Source organism: Hoplias malabaricus, chromosome 1 (assembly GCF_029633855.1).
Source record: "Hoplias malabaricus isolate fHopMal1 chromosome 1, fHopMal1.hap1, whole genome shotgun sequence".
Classification (NCBI taxonomy): domain Eukaryota; kingdom Metazoa; phylum Chordata; class Actinopteri; order Characiformes; family Erythrinidae; genus Hoplias; species Hoplias malabaricus.
In genome coordinates, this window is record NC_089800.1 from 76,360,460 (window position 1) to 76,386,317 (window position 25,858).

At 39.6% G+C, this 25,858-nt stretch overlaps 2 protein-coding genes across 2 annotated transcripts; one reads left to right on the forward strand and one right to left on the reverse strand.

Moving 5' to 3' along the window:
- The first annotated feature begins 266 nt into the window (after window positions 1–266).
- On the forward strand, window positions 267–12,348 carry LOC136708963 (RAS guanyl-releasing protein 1-like). The gene is made up of 16 exons (XM_066683898.1): window positions 267–339; window positions 1,916–2,021; window positions 2,460–2,522; window positions 2,818–2,949; window positions 4,226–4,376; window positions 4,840–5,013; window positions 5,432–5,548; window positions 6,871–7,146; window positions 7,900–7,980; window positions 8,113–8,217; window positions 8,681–8,790; window positions 9,618–9,762; window positions 9,845–9,881; window positions 10,308–10,445; window positions 11,229–11,551; window positions 12,205–12,348. The coding sequence occupies exons 1-16, from the start codon at window positions 267–269 to the stop codon at window positions 12,346–12,348; spliced, it is 2,175 nt and encodes a 724-aa protein (XP_066539995.1).
- Window positions 12,349–14,383: 2,035 nt separating this feature from the next.
- On the reverse strand, window positions 14,384–25,569 carry gcfc2 (GC-rich sequence DNA-binding factor 2). Its single transcript, XM_066673593.1, has 18 exons — window positions 25,152–25,569; window positions 23,913–24,020; window positions 23,678–23,815; window positions 22,804–23,040; window positions 22,323–22,423; window positions 22,106–22,215; window positions 21,208–21,391; window positions 20,557–20,680; window positions 19,498–19,558; window positions 19,306–19,391; window positions 18,085–18,284; window positions 17,442–17,586; window positions 16,859–16,980; window positions 16,697–16,773; window positions 15,993–16,059; window positions 15,465–15,611; window positions 15,215–15,354; window positions 14,384–14,552 (listed from the first exon to the last, which is right to left on the reverse strand). Exons 1-18 carry the CDS (start codon window positions 25,498–25,500, stop codon window positions 14,399–14,401), a joined length of 2,550 nt encoding a protein of 849 aa, XP_066529690.1. The 5' UTR covers window positions 25,501–25,569; the 3' UTR covers window positions 14,384–14,398.
- Between the last annotated feature and the right edge of the window lie 289 nt (window positions 25,570–25,858).

Sequence of the window (25,858 nt, forward strand, 5' to 3'; positions counted from 1 at the left end):
CCTCTATTACGTACATCCAGATAGATGCTTTGATACAGTTTTGCGCAATACCCCAGTGCATTATTCATAACCAGCAGGTGATTGACAGGTAATCTCATTCAGCTCTTCACTCTCTCTCTTGTGCACACACAGTGTGTCATCTTTCACTCTCTCTCTCACATTCACTCCACTGGAATGATGTTTTAGATGGATCTCCGCTGGATGCTCTTCACACTCCCAACTCCTGGATCCAGAGCCCAGTCAAGCCCAGGACTCAGGGTCAGATCATGTCAGCTTTGGGCCAGTTTTCGAAGGGAGCTTCCTGGGAGGAACTCATTCAGGCATGTGTCCAGTGCTTTGGTAAGTAAAGCCACCCTTCTTTCATCTCGCTGTTTATGCAGCGTACTATATTTCAATATGGAATAATAACGTAACATCAATTTGGATCTAAAATGCATTACGTTTAGACTGTGTTAAGGGAAACTTAAAGACTTAAATGTAAACAGTTTACACACAGACATTAATTCACTTCTTGGCAGCTATGAACAGAATCTAATCTGAGAGGTTGTGAATATCCTGAATATTTTCCTGGACGTTGCTCTTGTGTGGTTGGGTTTGGTTACATTAAGCTTTTCGTTGTGGAACATTATTTCACACACAGTTTACAGCATTTATTTGGCAACATGAGACTGTTTATCTATATACTACAGGCTATATACAGCACTGTTCATGTTTGAGACCTTTAATTTAATTTCTGGTGAAATCCAATCTGTTATTTACATTTTTTTTGTATTAAATGTGTCCAACCCTTGCCTTTAATACAACCTCCAGTTAAACATAGCAGTGAGGGTTGAATATTTATTTATTATTTTTCTCAGTAACCAATCTTGAAAGCAACACATCCTTTCAGACCCATGTCACCACTAAAGCAAGTGAAGCGCTTGATTTCTCCTCTCTCTCAAAGATGAAAGTTTAAATACTGTTCATGTGATGATGGTCTTTAATGGTTGTTAAGAATGCAGTCACATTTTCTCATATAAATAATATCGTATACAGCGTATTATAAATACTGCACTAGTTTATTGAGAAGAACATTATTTAAATCAGAATTAAAAGGTGAGGGTTTAAATGTTATAAAGAATCAGTATGATCTTCAGGGACTCATAAATGTTGCTGCAGGAGACTAAAGAACAGTCACTATGTATAATGTATATTGTCATGGTGTACGTCACACTTAAAAAATATAATTTAAAACATGGTATTATCGGTGTTACTGCTCCTTTCTCACATCAGAGAGTTACGCCAGAATCCCTGTGGCTCATAGCCCTTTTTGAAATGTGAAAGTATACATCAGGGCCGTATGAAGGATTACCTGGACTGCACTTCGCTCTGAAAGGTCACTTCCCCAAATGGAGCCCCCTCAGATGATGGTCAGCCTTTGATGCTCTCAGGGGGCCAGATCAATACAGTGTGACGACATTCCTGCCCCCACACCCTCACTTCACAAGCTCAGTGGGAAGAAAATGGAACAAAACAAACCCAAACAATAACACGACAGATGTACACTGACACATGGTCCTAGGTGACGTTACTCAAGCAAACAAATCAAATCGTTATCAACAAATGAAATTTGTAAGTATAATGAGCAATGTTCAGGGGACTTTTAGTGTCCCAGTGATTCACAGAACTGTACTAGCAAGCATGGGCGTCTGTCAGCTGTTTTGAGAGACCTGGGCAGTGGGGGTTCACCTCCAGCGCATGGGGCTGCATTAGTGGCAGTTCGAAAAACATGGGCTGGATATCTCAGAAAGCTGAGGGATCACTGAGGATGGATGAGGAAATACTAATTTCCATTTGCCCTTGTTCTCCCACCACAGCATGGGACGTGTTTCATTCACTGTATTTACTCTCTTCTTTTTTGTCTTTTTCTTTTCAGATGCTGATGGTAACATTTGTCACAGCAGCCATTTACTAAACATCACCCTCACCATGCACAGGCTCCTGCTGTCCTCCAAAGAGCTGCTCAACAAGATGGCTATCCTATATCCTTTAAGTCATCAGAGACCTTTTAACTTTCAACACACAGTCAGTAACATACATTTTTAAGACTCCTTAGATAAAAGCATCTACTAAATGCAGTGAATATAACGTAGGACCCTTCCAAAATGATTCTAGTAAGTAAAAGCCAGGTCAGGGATTCCTCTTTTTATTCTGAGCATTACAGCCCCATGTTTACGCACTGTTTACGTCTGTTCATCTGTATGAGTGCATTCATGACATACACCCATCAACCATAACTTTATGACCACCTCCTTTTATCTACACTCACGGTCCATTTTCTCTACAACTGAACCACAAAGTACATCTGTATGGTCAGTGGAGATGATAAAATGGGCAATGAGTGTCAATACAAGGAAGTCATTTTATCTGCAGTTGGTGTATAAAAATGTTGGCTATTTTTCTTAAATTTGGTTCCTTACCTTCAAAATTACACTGGAGGGTGACAAGTCTGCAGAGTGTGTGAAAATATGCTATTTCATTAGGTATGTGTTCTTCTTTCTTGGGTGTTTTGGGTGTTGAGAGTGTTTTCCCATTGTCTGTCTATGTTTCCTTTCGGTGCGTTGGTTTCCATGCGCCATCCAAAATCACAGATGGATCGGCTGTACGATATATTTCACAGGGGTAACTGGGTTAATGTGTGAGGCCTTGTGATGGACTGTATTCCTCTGATCCAACAGTGGCCTTGTGAAAATTCAGGAATGAAAACAGCTCTGAATAAAGATACATATCTGTACTGGCTCTGTACTCTATATCGTGTGTGTGTGTGTGTTTTTCCAGATACTGGATGAGTGAGTTCTGGACTATGTTCAGGTTATACAGTTGTCTGTCAGAGTCACTGGAGCAGTTTAAAGAGCTCATGAGAGAACATGGACAAGAGAAGCTATGCTCTTTACTGCAGACAAAATGGATGTAAGTGTATGATGTAATGTGATATGTATTTACTAAATCAAAGTTTACGTTAACCCTTTAAGAACCGAGCCCAAACCAAAAAAGGACATTTCTGGACCATTTGTTTATACCTTTTTGGGAACATTTTCTATGAATACCTATGAATCTGTTCATACCTATAAGTGCTATAAAGTGCTATAAGTGCTAATATTTTCACCCAGTAAAGGTTTAAACCTCAAGTTATTTGCTTGGCCCTATGATGGTATAACATTAATATTATACCATAAGTATGACATTACTGCTGCTGATTATTTTCAGAACATTTCAAACTCACTGGTTTGAAAAAGACTGTGATAGGAGTGACTATAATTTTCTCCATTGGTTCATCTTCAAAAATTTGGCTTTTTTTTGCTTCAGTTCTCCTTATTCTGGAGTAGGCCACGCTATCCTCACTCTCACGTCCCTCTTGTTCTCTTTAGTGAACAGGCCACACAGGTTCAACAATCAGTTTAAATGGTACAGTTGAGCGAATCTATTGCTGCATTAACTGGATTAGCCTTTGCACATAATCTATTGCCTTCACTGTCTGAAAAAATAACATGAACTATATTCATTATTATTTATTTGCATTAATTTATTACAAACTTGTCAGGGATCCACATAGAGCCATCACTCAAACCTAGTCTGGATAGAGGTCCACTGCTTGGTAATGCTTCAATTCTTTCAAAAGACATTATAAAAATGGCTGTAAATACCATGTCTCTCATGCTTTATTAGTTATGGATGTACATATACATGTGGTTATAGCCCCATATATAAGAACTTATAAACTGTGTTTGTGAGCTCTAAATAAAGTGACATTATATAATAATAAACAGCAAAAGTAACTAAATCTAGATGATTATAAACTGTAATGTACTTTTTATAAATATTGCTGACCATGGTTATAATTCCTTATAACTGCAATATGTGATATGAATGTGCTTGTAGATAATTAAAAAGACAGTATTCGTAGATGTTAGGGTCACTGACAACATATATATTTTGGCATCCGTTTTAAAATTGCAGTCAAATCTATTCAAATATCTGCCCATAGGTGATCTGTTTATATATTTATTTATTGATATTTTTTTTTAATTCACTTTAGTTTTACAAATACCAAAATATAATGTGATGGTATGTTGACTCCTAAAAGGTTTAAGAAATTTCATAGTGTCCAGTTCTCTGAAGTGTATGTAAACAAATGTAAAGTATTAGCCCAGCTTTCTATGTACTTCTAAACACTGGTATGATTTAGGGGTGACAGAGAGTGGTCTCGCAAAGCCAGCCAGAAAATCAAGGCCAGCAGCAAGAAGAGGAAAGTTTCTCTACTTTTTGACCATTTGGAGCCAGTGGAGTTGGCAGAACACCTCACCTTCCTGGAGTTCAAATCCTTCTGCAGAATATCAGTGAGTGGATCACTCTTTCTTAGCCTCTTCCCAAAGAGTGATCATGTTTTTACTTTGTTTACGAGACCATACAAAAGTACTTAAGTTCTACAGTTAAATACTGTAGTCCTCCTGTTGCTCTTCAGTACCCCAGTACCTGGTACCTGGCCAGTACCCCAACAGGCCGACCACAGAGAAGAGATAGAAACCTGGGTGGTGGACAGCGGTGACACTGATGTAGTGGTGGTGTGTTAGTGTGTGTTGGGCTAGTATGTGTGGATCAGACACAGCAGTGCTGCTGGAGTTATAGTGTCCTTCATCGGTGTACACAGGATGCTGTTGTCTAGATATTTTTGTTTGCTGGACTATTCTTAGTTTAGCAGTGACACTAAGCAGTTTAAAATCATGTAGGGGTCCTAATAATTGAAGAATGCTGTGAAAATAAGCAGAGCAACAAATGGACTACCTTTATTTTTAAATCCAGTTTTCAGATTTCCAGAAATACATCAGAAATGAGTGTTTGACAGAGAACCCCACAATGGAGCGCTCTATCGCACTGTGTAATGGAATCTCTCAATGGGTTCAACTCATGGTGCTCAGCCGACCAACTCCTCAGCTCAGAGCTGAAGTGTTCACCAAGTTTATCTACGTTGCACAGGTAACAATAATAAACTGATGTTGTTTTACCGACATAATCTCTGTATTTATTCAAATTAAATCTGTTAATCCAGTGGTTTTCAATCAAGACTGGAGTTGTATAATTTACTCTATGATTCACATCCTTTAGCCTAGGTCTGCTAGTAACAGTTGCACACAGATGTTTGAACAATGTTAAAACTTCACTCTCACTGGAGGGACTGCACTCTAGCATCTGTACACACATTTTCTTATGAAATTATTTTCCAGCAAATGTTGGAAACAACTGTCACAAAATGGCTGTGCTAGATAAACTCCTGACTGTAGATCCTCACATCATCCACATACCAAGCTGTTATCTCTAAAGCATTAGCTGCCTAGTGCTCCCACTTAATTTAATTCATTTCATTCATCAGCAGACATTGTGTGCTTTGTTGCAGAACCTGCAGCAGATGCAGAACTTTAACACACTGATGGCTGTGGTGGGAGGCCTCTGTCACAGCTCCATCTCCAGACTGAAAGACACTTGTACATATGTGCCAGCTGAGACCACCAAGGTACACATCTGTTTCAGCAAACCGTATTAATATGTTGTAAACTGCATTAAGTTCACTTTACTGCTTATGCCCAGTTGCTGACAGTAAATATTACTGTCAGAGAATTATCATTAAGATGTTGTTAGGTAAACAGCAAACTCAAAAATGTTATCTGTATAAATCTAAGCAATTTATTCTAGTTTACTTAAAAGATAAAATCAACTGATTGAAGCAGCTCAAACATTTGAACTCTGACTAGTGTTTATATGCGCTAGGTAGCTAAAAAAATGTAATGATTAGTTACCTAACTAGCAAACTCACTTCACTGCAAGTTTTATTTTTCCACTTCATTACCCTGTCCGAACCAATGCTTTGAATATGATATTGTAATTCTTGTATTTTGTTAGATTTTCTTTCCTGTCAATTTCTCCCATTAGCTCAGACTCCCTCAATCCCACACAGATCTTCCAAACTAGCAGAGTAAAGGCAAGCATACGCTTACTCTGAGACATTTAAAGCCAGCTACCACTTTATTTGGGTGGCACTGTGTTTTTCCCTCCTCCTGTAAAGTTACTTATTTAAGAGATGAGTGTTTTTCAATGGACAACAATGAAAAAATATTGCAGCGATACGTGAGTTAAAGCCTGTCACTTAAAGGAATACAACGTAAGAATTGTTTTTTGTTTTTGTCTCTTGAGCACCCCCTATCTGCGGCTGAGTATAATCACGTTTACAATACTGTTGTGAAATCAAGTCTCACACACCTCTCTCTCTTTCTCACTCACTCACATAAACACGACGGGCTAATGAGCTTCTTCTAACACACACACAAACTCCCTATATCTCTCTCACAGACAAACACACACCTCTCTATATATAAAGTAAAGTTGGACAATATGACAAAACTCATATATCGCTCATATACACTGGACCATGATATTACAACCATAAAATTAAACCTTTGTGATACTCTAGCCATTATAACCACAGCAACTGACAGAAAAAGAACTTATTACCAGAAGTACAATGCTAAAAAGCGAGCTAATCTGGCTAAAGTTAGCAGGCATTGACACTCGCCCTCGTTCATCAGTAACTCTCAAAAACCTAAATCTAACACCTTGTAGTCAACAAAGCTTGGGTTTCACTGGCACGGTGTGTAACTTTAGCAATTTTATCAGCACAGCTACTGGAGAAATGCAATTATTACCAGAATCGATGTCTAACAATGTCGAACAAGTGATCTAATCTGGCTAAAATTAGCAGCCGCAAACCCTGGCTCACTGCACTGTGGCTCTCAAAATCTTTTTGTTGCTCAAGATGTTGCATCATTTTTGTATCCACAGGTTCTGAATGAAATGATGGATCTCCTCTCGTCATCCAGAAATTATGAGAATTACAGACAGATGTACAGCAAGTGCACAGGCTTTAAGATCCCCATCTTAGGTGTCCATCTCAAAGACCTGATTGCTGTGAACGAGGCCATGGCGGACTATGTGGAGAACAGTAAAATCAACGTGCAGAAACTTCAAGCACTATATAATCACATTAATGAACTTGTCCAACTACAGCATAACCCACCTCTCCTGGATGCGAACAAAGACCTGGTTCACTTATTGACAGTCAGTACTGCCTTTAATTATTAAACCTCTCAGCTTGCTATAAGCATTTATAATTTAGGTTGCATTTGTTTCCCAATATCAGTGTCTGAAGGCCTGTTTAGAACCTTACATTTACATGTGTTTAATATACGGATGGTCTAGCATCCTGCTCAGGGTGTGTTCCTGCCCTCCTATCACTTACATTGGAAGATTGCAGGTTCAATCTCTGAAGATGCCTCAGCTGTCTGAGGCCAAGAGGAATCCAGTTCAATCTGTCTCAATTCTGGAGTGGGTAACATGCCCCTTCTTTTTTCACAATGCTAGCTAGTGCTGGCTTCTGTTAGCCAGATCAGGATAGTCAGTGTTCTCTTCCAAGTGGAAAACAAATAAAACAAAACAGCAGTTTTACCAGATGAATCCACTTTTTTAAATGAAAGTATAAAAACCACTTCCCAATGTCATCATGTTTTCACGGCTGCTAATTCCAGAGTATTATCAAACATCAAAAAATAGAAACCACAGATCGTCTGCACTAGTGATTAGTGATTGTGAAAACTGAAAAATGTAATCAACTAATAATCCAATCACAATGTGTCCTGTCATGTGAATTCCGAATGTGATCGCATCCCCAAAAACACATGTTAATGCAAGGTGTAAACAGGCTTATCCACAAAAGGGTTCATTAAATCCCTCTACACCTTAGTTATCAGTGCTTCTCCTGCATAATTCAAACTCATAATATTAAGAGCGACCAGTGTTTGTTGTCCCCTACAGTTGTCTCTTGACCTGTATTACACTGAGGATGAAATCTATGAACTGTCCTATGCAAGAGAGCCAAGGAACCACAGAGCTACAGTGAGTGAAATTTACACTTTAAAAAGACCAGACCATGCACCACCAGGAAAGACTTTATTAGAGGTCTAAACTTAGCATCAGTCTGTAGTGTCAGTGAATTTTTTCATCTCTTGTTATTTTTTTCTCCACTAGCCAGCAACCCCTTACAGGCCCCCGGTGGTAGTGGACTGGGCTTCAGGTGTGGCTCCGAAGCCTGACCCCAAGACCATCAGCAAACACGTTCAGCGAATGGTCGACGTATGTGGTTCACTGCACATAAGTACTCCACAGTTTTTTTGATTGTTGTCTGTGTTTTGAAGAGCGGCTCAGTGGGGTTAGAGGGTTAAACAAGAAACTGTCACCTGACCTAACTGCCAAGCTAGATCATCAGGCTGGTTTTTTATTTAGATTTTTGTTAATATTCATTCATTCAAGAGTTTTAGGGCCACGGCGTTGGAAAAAAAAAAAAAAAGATTAGAGAATACTATCAGAATTCTGAGAATAATCTCCAAATATACGGAGAAAAATCTGGGAATATACTGAGAAAAATCTCTGTATATTCTCAGAATTCTGACTTTATTCTCGGAATCTTTTTTTTTTTTTTATATGCCGTGACCCTAAAACTCTGTCGTATATTCATATGTGGAAAAACCCCAACATTTTTGTTAGTCTATTAGAGAGATGACAAGTGTTAATTTTAGTATTTTTTCTTTTCTGACAGTCTGTATTTACAAACTACGATCACGACGGAAGGGGGTTCGTTTCGCAGGAAGACTTTGAGAAAATTGCTGCAAGCTTTCCTTTTTCATTTTGTGTGACAGACAAGGACAAGTGAGTTTTGTCTCAGTACACAGACCTGGTGACATGGATATAAAGATCACTGATTCATTCATTCATTGTCTGTAAGTGCTTATCCGGTTCAGGGTCGCGGTGGGTCCAGAGCCTACCTGGGCGCAAGGCAGGAACACACCCTGGACGGGGCGCCAGTCCTTCACAGGGCAACACACACTCCCACCTACAGACACTTTTGAGTCGCCAATCCACCTACCAACGTGTGTTTTTGGACCGGAGCACCCGGAGGAAACCCACACGAACACGGGGAGAACACACCACAAACCCAAAGGCCCCTGGAGCTGTGTGACTGCGACACTACCTGCTGTGCCACCGTGCCGCCCCATTCATTTATTCATCTTCTGTAAATGTTTCATTGTGTTCAAGGTCACGGCAGGTCTCAGCTTTGGATTGGCTGTGTGAAGGTTTCCACAGTTGTGTGTGAGTGACTGGGTGAGTGTGTGAAATTGTGCACAGGTGTGTGTGATTCCTTGAGCTAGCCAGGTATCCTCTCTGTTGTGTGTTCCTGCCTTGATCCCAATGAATCTGGATAAGCCATGGACACACTGACCCAGTGGTTACAGGAGATGAATGAATGAATCAAATTGAACACACTAAATAATAATTAAAAATGTCTGTTGTTTATGTGTCCATCTGTGTACCATCATCTAGAGTCTGTGTAAAAAATCTAAGTTGAGATGGAAATAGAATGGCCGTTTTTGCAGATGGATTACATTAGCTAGTTATCAAGTGAGAACGCTACCAATGCCTTTGTGGAAATGAATGTTGTTAAGAAGAATGTAAACCCTGCTGTGTCTCCACCACAGAGACGGACTCATCAGCAGAGAGGAGATCACAGCCTATTTCATGCGGGCCAGTGTTATCTGTTCCAAACTCGGTCTAGGTTTCTCTCACAACTTCCAGGAGACTACATACATGAGGCCTACCTTCTGTGATAACTGCTCTGGATTTGTAAGTCATGTACAAATCATAACAGTAACATTATACATGCAGGATTCATTTTTTTGACATTTGTTTATATTCATTTTCATAGTTATGGGGTGTCATTAAACAAGGCTACAGATGCAGAGGTGGGTGTTAATACAATTATTTAAAAATGTGTGCATAGTTAACCTGGAGATTATTGTCCCACAGTGGGGTCTAACAAAGATGCACATTATCATTCGTTAATTTATTGTCTGTAAGCGCTTATCCAGTTCAGGGTCACTGTCGGTCCAGAGCCCAACCGGAATCACTGGGCACAAGGTGGGAGCACTTCCTGGAGGGGGCGCCAGTCCTTCACAGGGCGACACACACTCACACATTCTCACATTATTGTAGATATTTCATTTTCAATTTTTTTGGAGGCTTTTAACATTTTCCATAGAAAACGTCAAAGCTCAAAAGCGTGTCAGACATTAGCAGTAAGTAAAGTGGCAGGGCTTAATTAAGGGTGTGTTCACTGTTGTCTTTGGTGTCTTTCATCTCTACTGATGCTCTTGATTGTGGTTCTGCAGATTGTGGAATGAACTGCCATAAGTCCTGCAAGGATCAGGTGGCATTTGAGTGTAATAAGAACGCAAAGGCCAGCAGCAATGCAGATTGGAGTCCACCTTCGAACACGACAGATACCACAGCAGCTGGATGTCAAGATTGTGAGACTGCAAAACATTTATTTGTTGTCTGTAAGCACTTCTCCAGGTCAGGGTTGCTGTGGGTCTGTAGCCTACCCGGAATAATTGAGTGCAAGGCAGGAACACACCCTGGAGGGGGCGCCAGTCCTTCACAGGCAACACATACGCTCACACACCTCCACCTACCAGGCTGCAAAACATTTAAAGGAAACATATTCAAAAAGTGAACAGAGTTCTGGGGCCTCAATGAAATGTCTGATTTGCTTTGGTCAAAATATCACAAGGATCAAACAACACAGCAGTGTTCTTGCCCTGTTCAGAAAAGGTGGTTTCAGTGCCTGTTCCTTTAAATGATAATGATCCACTGTTCGCCGCAGCCAGAGTGCAAAGCAGAACATTTATAGTTTTCACTTGTCCGTTCTCGTTTTTACAGTTTTCTCCATGCTCGTTTTGTCTGTTTTGTTTTTGTGATTGGAGAGACTCAGATGAAGGGGCGGGAAAATTCTATATCAAGAAGTCTCACTTCTTGATATAGAAAGCAGAGCTGGTCAGAATTACTTAAATTACTCAATGATAATAGACTTAGGCCTCCCACAAAAATTTACTGGGTGGTCTTATTTCAGAGTTTGTGGGTGGGTAGGCTCCAGATCCCCAAATGGATATACATATGCATTGAAACAATGTTTATTTCATATTTGACTGAATTTTAAATAATGTGCTACCGCTTGATGAGCTACACCTTAAACATTTGCACATTTTAGGTGTGACAGCTGTGTATTAACTCCAGATTCTTTTGTCTCGTAGTTTCAGAAGGAACCCAGTTCATATATGCAAGCGATGCTCAGACCAGCAATCCTCAGCAACACACACTTATAACCCAGAGTTCTGCTTCGCATTACAATCCCTCAAACGAAACCTCAGCCATTTTAATGGTGCACAGGAGCACCCAGACAGAGTTAACATCGTCACCCAGCCTTCTGCAACCCACCCTGCTCTCCCCCAGCCCCACATCCCTTAGCCCCTGCCCCAGCCCTGTGCCTCAGAGGAAACGAGCTACTGCCAGCAAGTGCTCCACCAACCTGAATCCTGGAGAGGATACCAAGTCAAACCATGAATCTTTGGAAAAAGTGGGTACTGTATTCACATGGTTTTAAATCACATGCACCTAACATATCTTGTTAGGGATTTTGGGGAATAGCCTTTTGGCTCTGAACTGATAAGGTATTCCCATTCTTTACATTTTCATAAATAAATCTTGTTCATTTAAATAAAGTTTTAAACACTGTGCCCACTCACTGACCACTGTATATGTCCACATAATAGATCTGATGTCAGAGACAACAGTTATAGCTTTTCTAGTCCTTCATGACAATGTTTACTGGATAGTATATGGATAGTAACACTGAGCTATTTAAAACCAGAGCAGCACTGCTGTGTCTGATCCACTCATACCAGCGCAACACACACTGAGACACCACCATTCCCACGTCAGTATCACTGCAGCATTGAGAATGACCCAGCACCCAAATAATACCTACTCTGCAGTGGTCCTGACTATTGAAGAACAGGGTGAAAGGGGGCTTACAATATATGTAAAGCATATGGACTACAGTGTATAGTTGTAAAACTACATTTACCCGTATATAATATTACACTGAATATAGAGACAAGCCATTTTAACACTTAATGTTTTGGCTGATCAGTGTATATGTTCGTATGAGCTTATTTAGTATTTATTTTGTTTTAATCCCATCCCTATTATTCATATCCGTGTCCTCAGGAGAACCAGACTCTTCTGAAGACCAACGAGAGCCTCCGGCGGAAGCTGAAGGAAGCTGAGCGTGAGATGGAGATCTTAAAGGTGCTGCTGAAACGACACACACTTCATCCAGTGGAAGAGGATTCCTCCTCCTCTTCTTCCTAACCTCATCTTTTTTGTTGTTCCCTTAAAATCCAAGACCAAGGATAAAAGTTAGGAAGTTGAATCAATAGAGCGGTGTTAACGTGTTCGTGAGCTGTGTAGTTTTGAAGTAAGCTACAAATACACTTTGTTTGAAGACCCTTATAACAGTGGAAATTATCAGTTTGGATATTTGTGACTCTCTGGAAATTATTCTTTGGATAAACTTCAAAGTAGGCCAACAGTATTTTTTTTTATTTATTTATTTTTTTTTTACTCCTGAGTGGTGCAGTGGTCTAAACGTTGGCCGTTAAAATCCAGGTGATGCCTCAGTCCTAGGCGGTATTATTGGCCTTGTTCTCTGGGTGGGCAAGATGTCCCCATCTCCCCCTATGACTGCTCATGGTGCTAGCTACCACTGGGGTCCGTCAACTGATGTGACAGATCTGAACAGTTTGAACTTTCTTTCGAGACGCTGTTCAGTTGCATTCTATCTTTGGAAGATTGAAAAGTAGCAGTGGGTTTGCCTTGTGTGTAAGAGGAAACTTTATTTTTACCTCCACCCTCCCGAGGTAGGTGGCACTTTGTGTAATTGGGGGAGATTCACTCGAGGATGGTGTGTTAGTGTGTGTTGTGCTGGTAGGAGTGGATCAAACACATCACTGCTGCTGGAGGTTTTAAACCCCTCAGTGTGAATGCTGGACTGAGAATACTCCACCACCCAACTGTGTCTTCTGCCCACTGATGGACTAGAGGGTGACCAACAGAGACAGCAACTGTCTTAGACTTTATATCTACAAGTGAGTGGGCACTGTGTTTAAAACTCCAGCAGCACTGCTTTGTCTGATCCACTTGTTACACTGTCAGGAAAACAGTCACTGTAGTGGTACATATTCAGTACGTTTAATTAGTAAACATTATTACCTCATTCTAAAAGGAGAACTATCCTAGTCAACCAGAGATAAATGTGCCACTTGGGAGCTCCCAAAGATTTATATTAAAGGCTAAGCACCAGCTCTATGAAAGTGTCAAACAAATAAATACAGTGGAATTTGAGTTCCTAACTTGTGTTTATTGATAGTCCGAAAACGTTATTTCTTACTAATTCAAGGAATAAGGTTTAAAAGACCGTTGGAAAAACTCTAGAAGTTACACTTAATTTAATGCAAAATGACGAAAAGGTGTGTTGTTTTTGGCTGCAATCATTCAATGTACAGTGGGACATCTGTGCACAAATGGCCCAAAGATCCCAAAATATCCAGAAAATGGACTAAATTTGTCAACTTTAAACGGGCACTTTGGAAAGGACCATCCGCTCACTCCGTTATCTGTAGCTCATTTCACTGGCGCTTTTCCAACAATATGGGCATGTAAGGACACCAACGAAAGGTGTTCAAGAGCCTCTGTAACATGGAGGTAAACAGGGTAAGGACACTCACTTCGCCTGTTTTAGTTGGTGTTAGTTAACGTTAGCTTGACTCGCTAAACTCGGTGGCTCAGATTATACTCGGCTACGTAGCTGCATTACGGAGGTTTATAGTGTCGGATGAGTTCGAGTTCGACTTCGATCACATTTACAAGAATAACGGTACCTCTACATTTGAGTTTAGCTTATTACTAGGCTATTGTCATGAATAATGTTGGTTATTTAGCTAGATACTGTCATAACAGTCAGTCATAACGGTGTTTTACCGCGGCGTTGTTCAGCTGTTGTCCACCAGTGACGTCACGGTTGCGTTCAAGAATTTCCGTAGCGAGCTCGGGTTTTTCGGTCAATTTAATAAAATTGTCAGTTTTAAAGCAAATGAAGCTGCTATTTTCATTTTAATCCATACTTATATATGTCAGTAACTAAAGTAATGTGAAATATTCATGGAGGTCCATTAAGTGGTGCTTAGCCTTTAAGATTTTACTGTTGGCAAAGGTTTTCTCCTTTAGATTATTTTTGACCAAATATATTCAGTAGGTATCCCTCAATTTATATAAATGTTAGGAAAAAAATTACATTCATAAGCGAGCTCAATTCATGTGCTAATAAAAAGACAAAGTAGCCATTCCTCAAAAAAATTACAATTTATTTCTTATTTATAAAAATATATTTCTCCTTAAACAAGGACTTGTGAAGTGATTCCATTATATCCTGACAGTTGTAGGTTTGAGCAATAGTCTCCATACTCTCGAATGCCTTGATGGTCCCAAGAAGATTCATCACATCAGAGAGAATAGCCCTGCAGGAAAACACCACAGTGTTAGCCCCTTTAATAAAAACCTTCGTTTGAAAGCATAAGTGAAAAAGTGCTTATTAGTTTTATTGGGCCCATTGATGATGTGGTGTTTAACATATAAAATGACTAAATTCACATTCTCTGGTCTGAGTTTATTCTTTACCTTGATGTTTTCAGTAAGTTCTCTGAAACTTTCAGTATTAGACAAAAAAATAGGTCACTGTTGCCGTTTAAAATGGTACCATTTTATTTTACACTAAAATGTGAAAAATCTTAAAGAAATCACAGAGAAATTCTGTCAACATTGCTGTTTTATTTTGTTTTGGAAATGTTTTGCATCTGCCTGCAATTTCTTTGCTTTCCATGAAATTTCCCAAAAGTGCTCCGTAGACCAATGCTTTTTACAGCTCTAGCCCATGCTAAGCATTGACCACAGTGGCCTTAGGCTGATTTGGGGCTATTCTAGAGCAGCCCATTTAATTTCATTTCATGTGGCAGTTATATAAGTGAATACGTGTACGTACAACAAGGAAGTTATCCATAATGTAAAGTAGACTGAAAGAAAAGTAATCCACAAACTTTAGGACATGTAGTGTATTTTCAGAGCCTTTAAAAGCCTGTGGTGTAACGTGTCATTGTCAAAGAACAAACTTCTTTCACAACACCTGCAGCTGGTGGCGTCCTTGTTGCCTTTACATAACAAATGTGTCGTCTGCACAAGGTGCTTGCTGAAGTTTTGAAGCTGCGGTAGAGATGATCCAGCACTCAGATCCACAAACCAAGATTTTGGAAAACAACCTGTGACCTGTTGGAACATATTCAGTAAATTCATGTACAGATTATACTGTAATAAACAAGAAAACACTAAAATGATCACAATGTTTAGCTGTTTCTTTTGACACAAAGCCAAAGTACCACTTTGCATTTCCAGATAATGTGCTTTGGACTGGACTCGTTGAGGAGGGTCATCATTAGGTAACGATTGAGAAGTTTGTCCAGCATCAGCTCCTGCAGAACACTTTCAGAAACCAAGCCATCCCATAATGCCATGTTTCCAAGCAGCTGAAAAACAAACATGTATGAAATAAAGATGTAAGATTTCAGTAGATTTAATGCAGGCTGTGGACCTGAACCTGAAGGCAATCTGAGGCCATTCATGCAAGCATTACACTTCACTGGAACTTGATTTTTAAAAAGGAAATGCCACAGAAATTAAACTCCTACTGCTGCAGCAAAAAAAAGGCTTACACAAAAGACGAAAAATATCACACTATTCACATAAAACTTGCCAATGCAGTTAATAATTTACGCATGCTATAAAAGGTGGGGGGGGGGGGGGAGAGCTGTCTCTAATTCTACATCTTGGTCTCTAAATTGAACTGCTCAAGACCGCTCAGATCAGATCATGGATTTGAGTGGAGAAATAAAAGGAAAATACTGTACCTTAACAGCACACCAAAACTGGTGGTTCTGAAACTGGAATTGTGGGGAGGACTTGTCTTCCAAACAGCTGAAAGATATGAAACATAATATATATATAAAAAAAAACAATGACTTTCCTCATACCCTATGCCTCATTGCCTGCTACTGGAGATTCTTGTGTTTACAGCAATTTTTATACACACTAAGCAGCACTGCTGTGTCTGATCCACTGAACTACCTGTACCTGATCCACTGAACTACAATCTGTAATTGTAGAACTACACAGTAGACCTATAAGATCCATGAAGTTTAAAGAATAACAATGAGTGCAGAAACAAGGGGGTCTGTAATATTATGTCTGATTGGTGTATGTATACATAAGCATTATGCATTTTAATTTTCCACTATAAAAGTGCAAATGCATTCTGAGAGTTGAATATAAATAGACAGTATTCAAAATACTGTTACATTGGTGAAATGAATTTGGAATGAAAGCTTATATCAGTTTAACGTTATTGACTCTCAGACTAAATTACAGCAATCTTCCAAGAAGCCCTTGAAATACAACACGCAACACGTTTGCAGTTATGTAATTTGCCTCCTCACTCGAGGTCATGGAGTTGTGATGATACAGCCAGGAGACAAATGGGAGTATATAAAAACCTTATAACGTCTGTGCGGCCTGTTTGAAAGATACAAAGGAAAAGAACAATTCGCATGCTTACATTTTTGGGTAAAGTGGGATGAAGACATCATTATCCACAGCACTCCTCAGTCTCTGAATGACAGCCTCTATAAAGGCCTGAAAAGACCATATTAACCTCATTAGACTTTTCATAAAGTAACATTTTTTAATACCGACAAGAAACAAAACTGCAGAATAATACCTTGACAGGTTTGCTTTTTTCACCACCAAATACAGAGTAGTCCTCTTCTATCCTCTGACAAAGTGCCGTGAGACACCGAGACTGTTGTAAAGACAATGGGTCCCAGACAAGCTCCACAAAACCTTTGGTATATACCAGAAAAACAATAAATTAACATTTATACGGATATGGATTTATATATATTTAAAGCATATGTGATGGTAGTAGAGGTGATATTTCATAAATATAACACAATGTAAATGCAGAATTGGTCTTTGCACCACATATGTGGATTTTAACTGTCACACCTCTGGATGTGTGCACCTCAAACCATGTTCCAGACAAACTTTTTCTGCCCTCCTAATAACCAAATGGCCAAAACGGCATCTATACCTCATGAAATTAGCACAACGTGGCGTGTCCTGCACTGGAGCACAGCCACAAACGTAGAGCTCCGTGTTACTTCAAGAAAACTTTTTAAATCTATAATTTTTGACTGTGTAAAACAATAAAATAACACAAGCAAGGGTCCTCCATGGTAAATGGGACAAACCACATTCTTGGAATCAATACCCTTCTCAGTCCTTGGAAACGAAGTATTTACCTTGCATTTTAGGAAGGATAGTCTTCTCTATGATGGCAGGCAGCGTTTTGTTATCAGGGTTCTCCGATTCCTCATAACCTTGGCCATGGCAAAACTTCTCAACAGCAGAGTACCAAGGCAATGCTTCAAAATCTTCACCTTCTGCCTGTGAGATAAGGATTAACAAAGCTCCTACAAAACCCATTTCCAGAAAAGTTGGGACCATTTCCTAAAAACTAAAACTGCAATTTCTTAAAACTATTAAAAGCTTCAATGTTTATTTAAATGATGAATGTACAAAGAGTTTAAAGAGTGTTGTGTTTTCACTGACAAACCTCATTTTATTATGTAAATATAAAAATTCCTAACATTACGATAATCAACCTCTGTAAGTGACTGTGAATTTTTTTTTACAATAAATATCCTGTCGGATTTAGCAAGGTAAAAGTAAACGATGATCCCTATTTCACTGTTTTTTTTTTTCATCCTACATTGACTGCACTACGTGGGGAATACACATTAGCTTGATTTAAAACACAAAAAAAACCTAAATTACCCAATTGTCTGGAAACTGCATGGCAGTACATACGTAATTAAACAAAACAAAAAACACTGATATCAAAACTAGTGAGGAATTATTAAAGAAAAAAATGCACTATAATACCTTAAGAGGGTTCCAGCCAATAAGCTGATGTCGTATCAGAGGTGCTAGAAGTTTGGGAAGACACAGACCAATGTAGGCATTGTTATAGGAATCAGGAAAGGAAAACCTCCACTCATCAAACTTGGACAGAATTTTCATCACATCACAGAAGTCTTCCTGGACATCAGCAAAAATCTCCTGAGATCTCTTTAAAATTTCCACTGTGGAGAAACAGAAGAAAAAGATTCAGTGTTAACATCTGTAGTTTAAACAGAGGGGTAATCAGTGTGGTATTTTCTCATCTCCCGGTGTTAGATTATGACGTTTGTTTTTAAATTTATAGTTTCTTCCATCTATAGTTTATTCTTATGTATAAATGATCATACCATGATATAGAAATTGTGAAGCAATGCTGATATCCTAAAGTTTATAAGTAGTAAACCTAGCTACATTAAGGTGAACCCTTGGGCCTAAGGTCATCATGCTCAAACCAGTCAGTGGTGAGAGGGGTTATAAATCCACCCAGCATTGTGCTGTCTCTTTCTACCCAGGATACCACGCATAAAATTGTAAAAAATTTGAAAAACGTCCAACAGATATTGGTTTAGTTGATCAGGGGAATGGTTCTGCTCAAAGATAAAACCCATGCATCTTGACTGCATTAAGTCTGCAGCAACCCCTTGACTTTACTGCCAGCTCTTCAAAGACACTCTTGCCCCCAGAGGCAGTACAGGGGTTCTCCAGCAGCCAATCGGTGACGGTTTTCTTCCGCCAGTCAAGTTTTGTTTTTACGTCCAGTATTTAGCATACAGGTCAGTGTAGTACAGGACATGTGGGTCTTCATCTAGTGGCATTTAAACCAAGACTAGGCTCAGTTTTTGTACTGAGGCAGAAGTGAGTGGTCTCTCTGTACCTTCGGCCTTTGTCAAAGCAAAAAATTGAGAAAGCACTGGTGAGTTTTCTTTTCTTTTTTAAGTGAAAAATTAAGGAGATTTAAATCCGGATGGGACTAACATTATCAGACAAATGGTGAGTTTAGTGAAAACCAGTAAGTAATTGAGCTTGTGATAATGTATTACGGGAGTAGGGAAAAAACTTGACTTCGCCAGTCTGGTTGGAAATAAAACACAGAGGATAATCCGGAAAGAGAAGAAATTACTTCAGGACCCATGGATATTTGGTCCTGCCCAAACAGGGATATACAGTTTATTCAGTGTAATAACCTCCTTAACGTAGTCCCACCTCTTTTGCCCTGCAGCTCTGCTTCCTGCTCAGTAGTTGGTTCCAAATCAGCTGGGACACTCCCATAATTGTCTTCTAAGTGTGCACTGGATTATATACACAAAAGGGACATAAGGACACACATATATTTTAATTAAAAAAAAAACAAAAAAAAAAACAACATAATAAAAGACTGAGCGAAGGCTAGCTCACCTGTCGTTATGAGTGTCCGGTTTCCCCAGTGTTTCCCCATTAGTGTTTGCATTAGTTCTGTCTATAAGACAAAGACAATACAGAAGGTGACAGTTCATGTGAAATCTTCAGCAGTGGATGATCAAGTCAATATAGATCAAACTGACTGACCCAGTTTTACAAAAACATCCCCACTATTATCCTAACATTTCTAGACAACATTATGTGTGATGCAGATACTTTAACATTCACACAATGTGGACAGAGAAAGTCATTTGTGCACATACAGCTTGTCTAATCCACAGAAAATAAAAAAATGAAATGTTCAGGTTATAGCAGAAGCACACAGGTTTAAGGTCACCATGCTCAATGCCAAGCACATGCTAGAGTTGTACACAGTGGGCCATTTATATGGATACACCTTAATAAAATGAGAATGGTTGGTGAAAGTAACTTCCTGTTTGTGGCACATTAGTATATGGGAGGGGGGAAACTTTTCAAGATGGGTAGTGACCATGGTGGACTTTTTGAAGTCGGCCATTTTGGATCCAACTTTTCAATGGGAAGAGGGTCATGTGACACATCAAACTTATGGGGAATTTTACAAGAAAAACAATGGTGTACTTTTAATGTAAGTCTATTCTTTCATGAGTTATTTACAAGTTTCTGACCACTTATAAAATGTGTTCAAAGTGCTGCCCATTGTGTTGGATAGTCAATGCAACCCTCTTCTCCCACTTTTCACACACTGATAGCAACACTGCAGGAGAAATGCTAGCACAGGCTTCCAATATCCGTAGTTTCAGGTGCTTATAAATCCATATAAATGGCCCACCCTGTATAAACCCAAGAGTACTGGGCTGTGTTAACAGTTGAACTGTTAGGTGTCTGACCTCGCTAATGCTCTTGTGGCTCAATGCTCACAAAACTTCACAGCAATTATCCAAGCTTCAGCAAAAAGCCTTTCCAGAATAGAGGGTACAGCTGTTACCTGCTGGATGAGCAGGTATCCTCTACATTCTGGCAGTGCAGTGTGCATTGTAACACTGAAACTGTCCTTGGCAAAGGCGAAACACTTACAGGTTAACTGCTGTAGGTGTGTGGACTCCTGCTGTATTCCTTGTCTCCTTTGAGACACCAGCGACTCTGCCAGGTCAATATACAGACTGTGCATATCCAGCTCCACTGAGTTTATTAACACCATCTGGAGGGGGAAAAAAATAAAAAATATATGTAGAATAAAAGATATGAGATCAGCTTTCTACCATTCACCATTTTTCTACATTTCAAAACTCCCTGCTCATGACAATTAGAAGCTCATTATAAGGTAGAAATGCAGGAGAAGCGTATTTAATCATTTTAAAATATTCTATATCACAGTATTAAATACAAAAATGTGAAATTTGCAAATGATCTTTGATCAGAATTAGAGAATACTGTGGGATACTTTGCTGTTATTGGTGCTAACCTGGCTCCTGGTTCTAAACTCCTTAATCACTGCAGCTGGAATTGCTCCTCAATTCAGGACTGATCAGGCAAGGCCACAAATTTCCTACTAATGTTAAACAGCTTTTGATCAAGACTTCATATATCTACTGTATTCTACATGACATGGGACTGTTCAGAACTATCCACATCACAAAATGACATTAAAGTCTGATTAAATCTAATCCAGCTTTAAAAGCAATTTAGATTACTCCTACATTCAGAATTAGGCACAGTTCTCCCAACCTTCTCAGACAGACACTCCAGCAGGTTCTGAGAGAAGATTTTCATGCTGCGGTAGAAGTGGAGCTGTTTGTCAGCAGCATGGTTCTCCAGGTTCTCCAGAGTGTTTTTTGCACTCTCCATGTCCAGCTGCATCCTCCTGAGCTCGGCCTCTCGTGCCCTGTGGACTTCCTTCAGAGATTCGAGCCTAAAGAAGAGTGAAAACATATTAGGAAGTCAACAGATCAATGATAAATACAAACAATGTAAAATTATGCAGTTTTATAACCATTTCATTCTGCTCAAAAGCAGCCATGGCTAAAATGTTAGAGACGTGGGCTTGGGGTTTTTTCCTAGCAATGATCTTGTCCTGCACTAAACCTTCTGCAGCAGTTTCAAGTAGAAGAATTTCATATTAATTATTACATTTCTGCAGAAGTCTAAGGGCTGTTTATAGGATGTGTGCATGGTAAAAGGCAAAATGCTTTTCTCTTCCTCATCACATATTCTAATTATTACATATTTCACTCGATTCACTGAAGTTTCACAGTGCCATTATGTTAAGTTTTGTGTTGACTTTCTTCTGTGTTTAAAAACTAAAGCCACTCATGGACCACTTTGTCAATTGTGAGTAAACGTCTAGTATTTCCCCAGTATAATATTTTGGTTGAAAAAAGCACTCATCTTGTGGATGGCTCCAATATTATGACTTTCTTCACATAGTTGCATGATAAGCTGCTCAATTTAGTCACAAGTTTAGAGCATGCTGCAAACACATCAAGGCACATTTTGCACCACATCTCCGCAAGTTTGTACATGACCCACCATTCTTTAGAGAAAATAAATTCTTCCTTTGCTGGAAATACCTGAACTGACTCAAACCTTGCAATTTTAAGAACTACCATTATTAACAAACACTTACTTTCCAGTGATTCTTTTCTTTATGATATCAAGGCTGACTGGTGGAAGTGTCTCAGGGATTTCAACCATCTTCTTCTGTCTCAGAGGTTTGAATTGATCTCTGCTATGCTTCTGAAAACAAATACATGCCAGTTTTAAAATAACTGCAATTCTGCTCTGGAGAAAATCCTCACAGTGCTATGTACAGAGACAATTTCTGTGAAAGATTAAATACTTACCTGGTGTCTTTTGACTCCTTTTCCTATTTGCTGCTGCTCCCAAAGGTGCTGATCTTCATCCTCCTGGCTATCAGACCCACTCCCTACACTGTCACTCTCACCTACACATAAGCAATTACATAAAATAGTTCAAATTCAGGTGCTTATATATGAACAACTGTACTTTTTAACCAGCTGTCTTGCTCATTTTAATTTTAATTTCAGTTATTAGCAGTTCTACCCATAGCTAGATTCTCCCAATCACACAAAGTCTTCCAAGGCGTGAAGTTTAAATCTAGCCCATACATCCACCTGAGACTTGGGAAGTCAGTAACCACATCTTTTAAAAACTGCTGTTAACAATGTTACTGGACAGCTTAAAATGAATGGAGGAGAACATTAACAGATGCTTTCATTGGCTAATACCCTGCTGAGAAGCCGGAGGAAGGTGGTAAACTGTTAAATGTACATGATATTTTTTTTATAACATATAATTTCTTACCCATCTTTTCAGCCATTCGTTCCCGAAGTGTTTTGGATTTGGGTGCAAACTGGATTCTGCGCTCATGGTCATCAGGCTCATCATCGCTGTCACGTTCTCTGTCACTGTCCTCTTCTCTCTCTACAGACCCTGGAGTGCTTTCCTGATCCTCGTCTAGTGGAATGTAATCTCTCTGGACTCTGGCTCTGCGCCTCTGCTCCTTAGCCGCATGGATCTTCTTGGCATCTGGGATGTTGACTGCAGAAGACACATTATGTAAACCCATCTCAGTTACAGTTACATACTGAGTAGTGATGTGTTAGTATGTCAGCATTGTGCAAATGATCAACCAAATATGTCTAATGCATTTGGAACTAACCACTTAAAGCGCAATAGGAGAATGCAAACTGTCCAGATCTATCACATCACATGTCAGATGCCTGTGCTGACACTGTGAGCAGAAATGGGGGGGGACAGTGGGCCATCCTGTACCAAATGTGATATCTAGGACTCCCGGCTTTGGAATTCTGAGGCATCACCTAGATTCAAATCTTTCAAACCTATGATCTCTGGGGGGGAAAGGCCAACCTTTACAGCGCTGTGTCACTGAGGAGCCTCAGCAGCTGCATAGTTTAAACAACAACATTTGCACACGGTCACTTCACATGACCACTTCTCCTCCTGCTTCCTAGTCTAGTGCCCATAGTAAGCTGTGCAACAACGTTTTTAGAGTCATAATTTTTCTTTATTTAACATTTGTGCAAAATATTGTGAGCACTGATTATTGGACACTGCATCCTGAATTGAATCTAATTAAATGTTGGGACCAGTGTAACCTTACATATTTGCTATTCAGTAATCCATGAAGTGGAGAGAATAGGCCGGGATTCAGTACCTGTCTGTGTTCTTGGAGAAGAATTAGAAGAACTGGAAGATCTAGACTTCACTTCGCTGTCGCTGTCTGGGGGTATGTCCTCAGCAGAGCTGCCAGTGCTGCTCTCTGAGCACTCTTTAAGATCCACATCTTTTACACCTAAGAATAATGAATGTGAGTTATGTGCAGAACAAAAATAGCACACTTTGCTGTGAACAGCTTTGGTAAGTAACAAAATACAATGAATGTCTTTTACCTTGTTGCGAAGGTGTCTCCTTGATGGGTGAGTCTTCTCTCTTGCGCGCTTGGAAAATCACAGCTTTGTTGTTGGACCTTTTTACCTTGAAGTCACAATCTTCAGCACCTGGGAAAGAATATTTTAACAATTTTAGCAATATCACAGCTTAGATAATAGCATAACAGTCATTCTAAGAGAAACGTGTCACCTTTACAAGTTCTCTCACATGAAGAATTGAGAGTAACCCAGATCTTTTAAGAAGGCTTTTGTATATTAATTGGTATTAGTTTGTCCTCATACGCTTTTGACCAATATTACATTAGCTGTGCTTTGATGGAAGGTGTTTGATTTAACCACACAATTTAAAGTGGTATATGGCATCTATCCAAAGTCTGCCACACTTCTGATGAGCTTCACTGATTACAGTGTAAGAGTTCTGATTTTGTCGTTTTCTGTCACTTGCTCTTAGGACTCTCTATTCCTTTCTGAAGGATTTTATCAGCTAATACTTATATACTGGTGACATCTATTACAGTTAGAGCATTTCACAGACCCTGATTTACAGAGGGACATAATCATGTTTAATCATGTTAAAGAAGTAGCTAAAGTATTAATAACTCTGAATAGTTTGGTGTATTATGAATGCCAGAATATAACACTATATTAAGCAGGGTCTTGTCTAAAAGTGTGTCAAGGACAGGCAATTTACTGGCTTTTATGCAATGTCACTTTTCGTGTTACGCTAGCTATGTAATAATCATGTAACACCATGTTCATGTAATACTGCCTATGCTATATCCAGGTACTACCATACTCATGTAATGCCTATTTTACAATACTTATGAAAAACCATGTCCATGTCCATGTAATTGCATGCATGTGTAATATCACCTTTTAAATACCTATGCAATACACACACAAGCAAACACCATAATTCATGCAATACCATCTGTATTAGGGAGCAGGGCACAACAAGAATTTGAAACTCGGTGCTTTTTAAGACGGTTTTCCTATATATATATATATACATACATACATACTGTCTGTCATCCATCTATTCCATGTCCACTTCGCTAGATGGCAGTGTCTAATTACTGCCTCTTGTTCTACAGTTAGACCCTTCCAGTTATTATATAAATGCCTTCTTAAAAGATATGGGTTACTCTCAATTCTATATTTATCAGTGCTTTTTGAATAAACGTCTGTCTTTTGTTGTGAGAGAGCTGAAGGGAGGATGTAAACAGAGCTGTATCTCACCGTCTGAGTGCGGAGTGAAGCTGAGAGACTGAGACTTCACCGAGGTTTTACTCCACTTCTCCGCGGGTTTACACACCGCGGACGCCGGCTCCTCGTCGCCGCTGCGTTCTGACTGATCAGACTCATTAGACCGGTCGGGTTTCCCGGGTTTATCAGAGCTGAGGCCGATCTCTGAGGTGTGTGGAGGTGTGGAGCTGGGTTTAGAGTTAAAGGAGACCCCTCTCCTCTGCTGGGTGACGGCTCTGTGGGGCGCTGTGTCCGCTTCTTCTCCCGCTTTCTCTCCTCGCTCCTCGTCGCTGGACTCCTCGGCTCTGGCTCGGAAATTCCTGCGCACTTTCTTCTTGAACATGGTGAAGACGTTTCACATCTCAGCTACACTCACACATTACACCGACCTAAACACAACCCTCTAACAGTCCCGGCCAGCACGTTTCAAAATAAAAGTCGTTGCACTACTCCAGTTAAAGTTTCTTTTATTATCATTATTTTACTGTAGCGCCGCCCTACTGGTCACCACCCTACCGCGCTCAAAATCTTAAACCAGAAATACATTACTTATATGTTCCCGCCACTTGGAAAAATATAAACCAAACCAAACCAAACAACCAACCAAAAAGTAATTTAATAAAAGCCACGTCAATTAAAGTCTTAGTGAGAAACTAAACATGATTCGATTATAGGTCATTATTATGAGTTTATAAGTCATG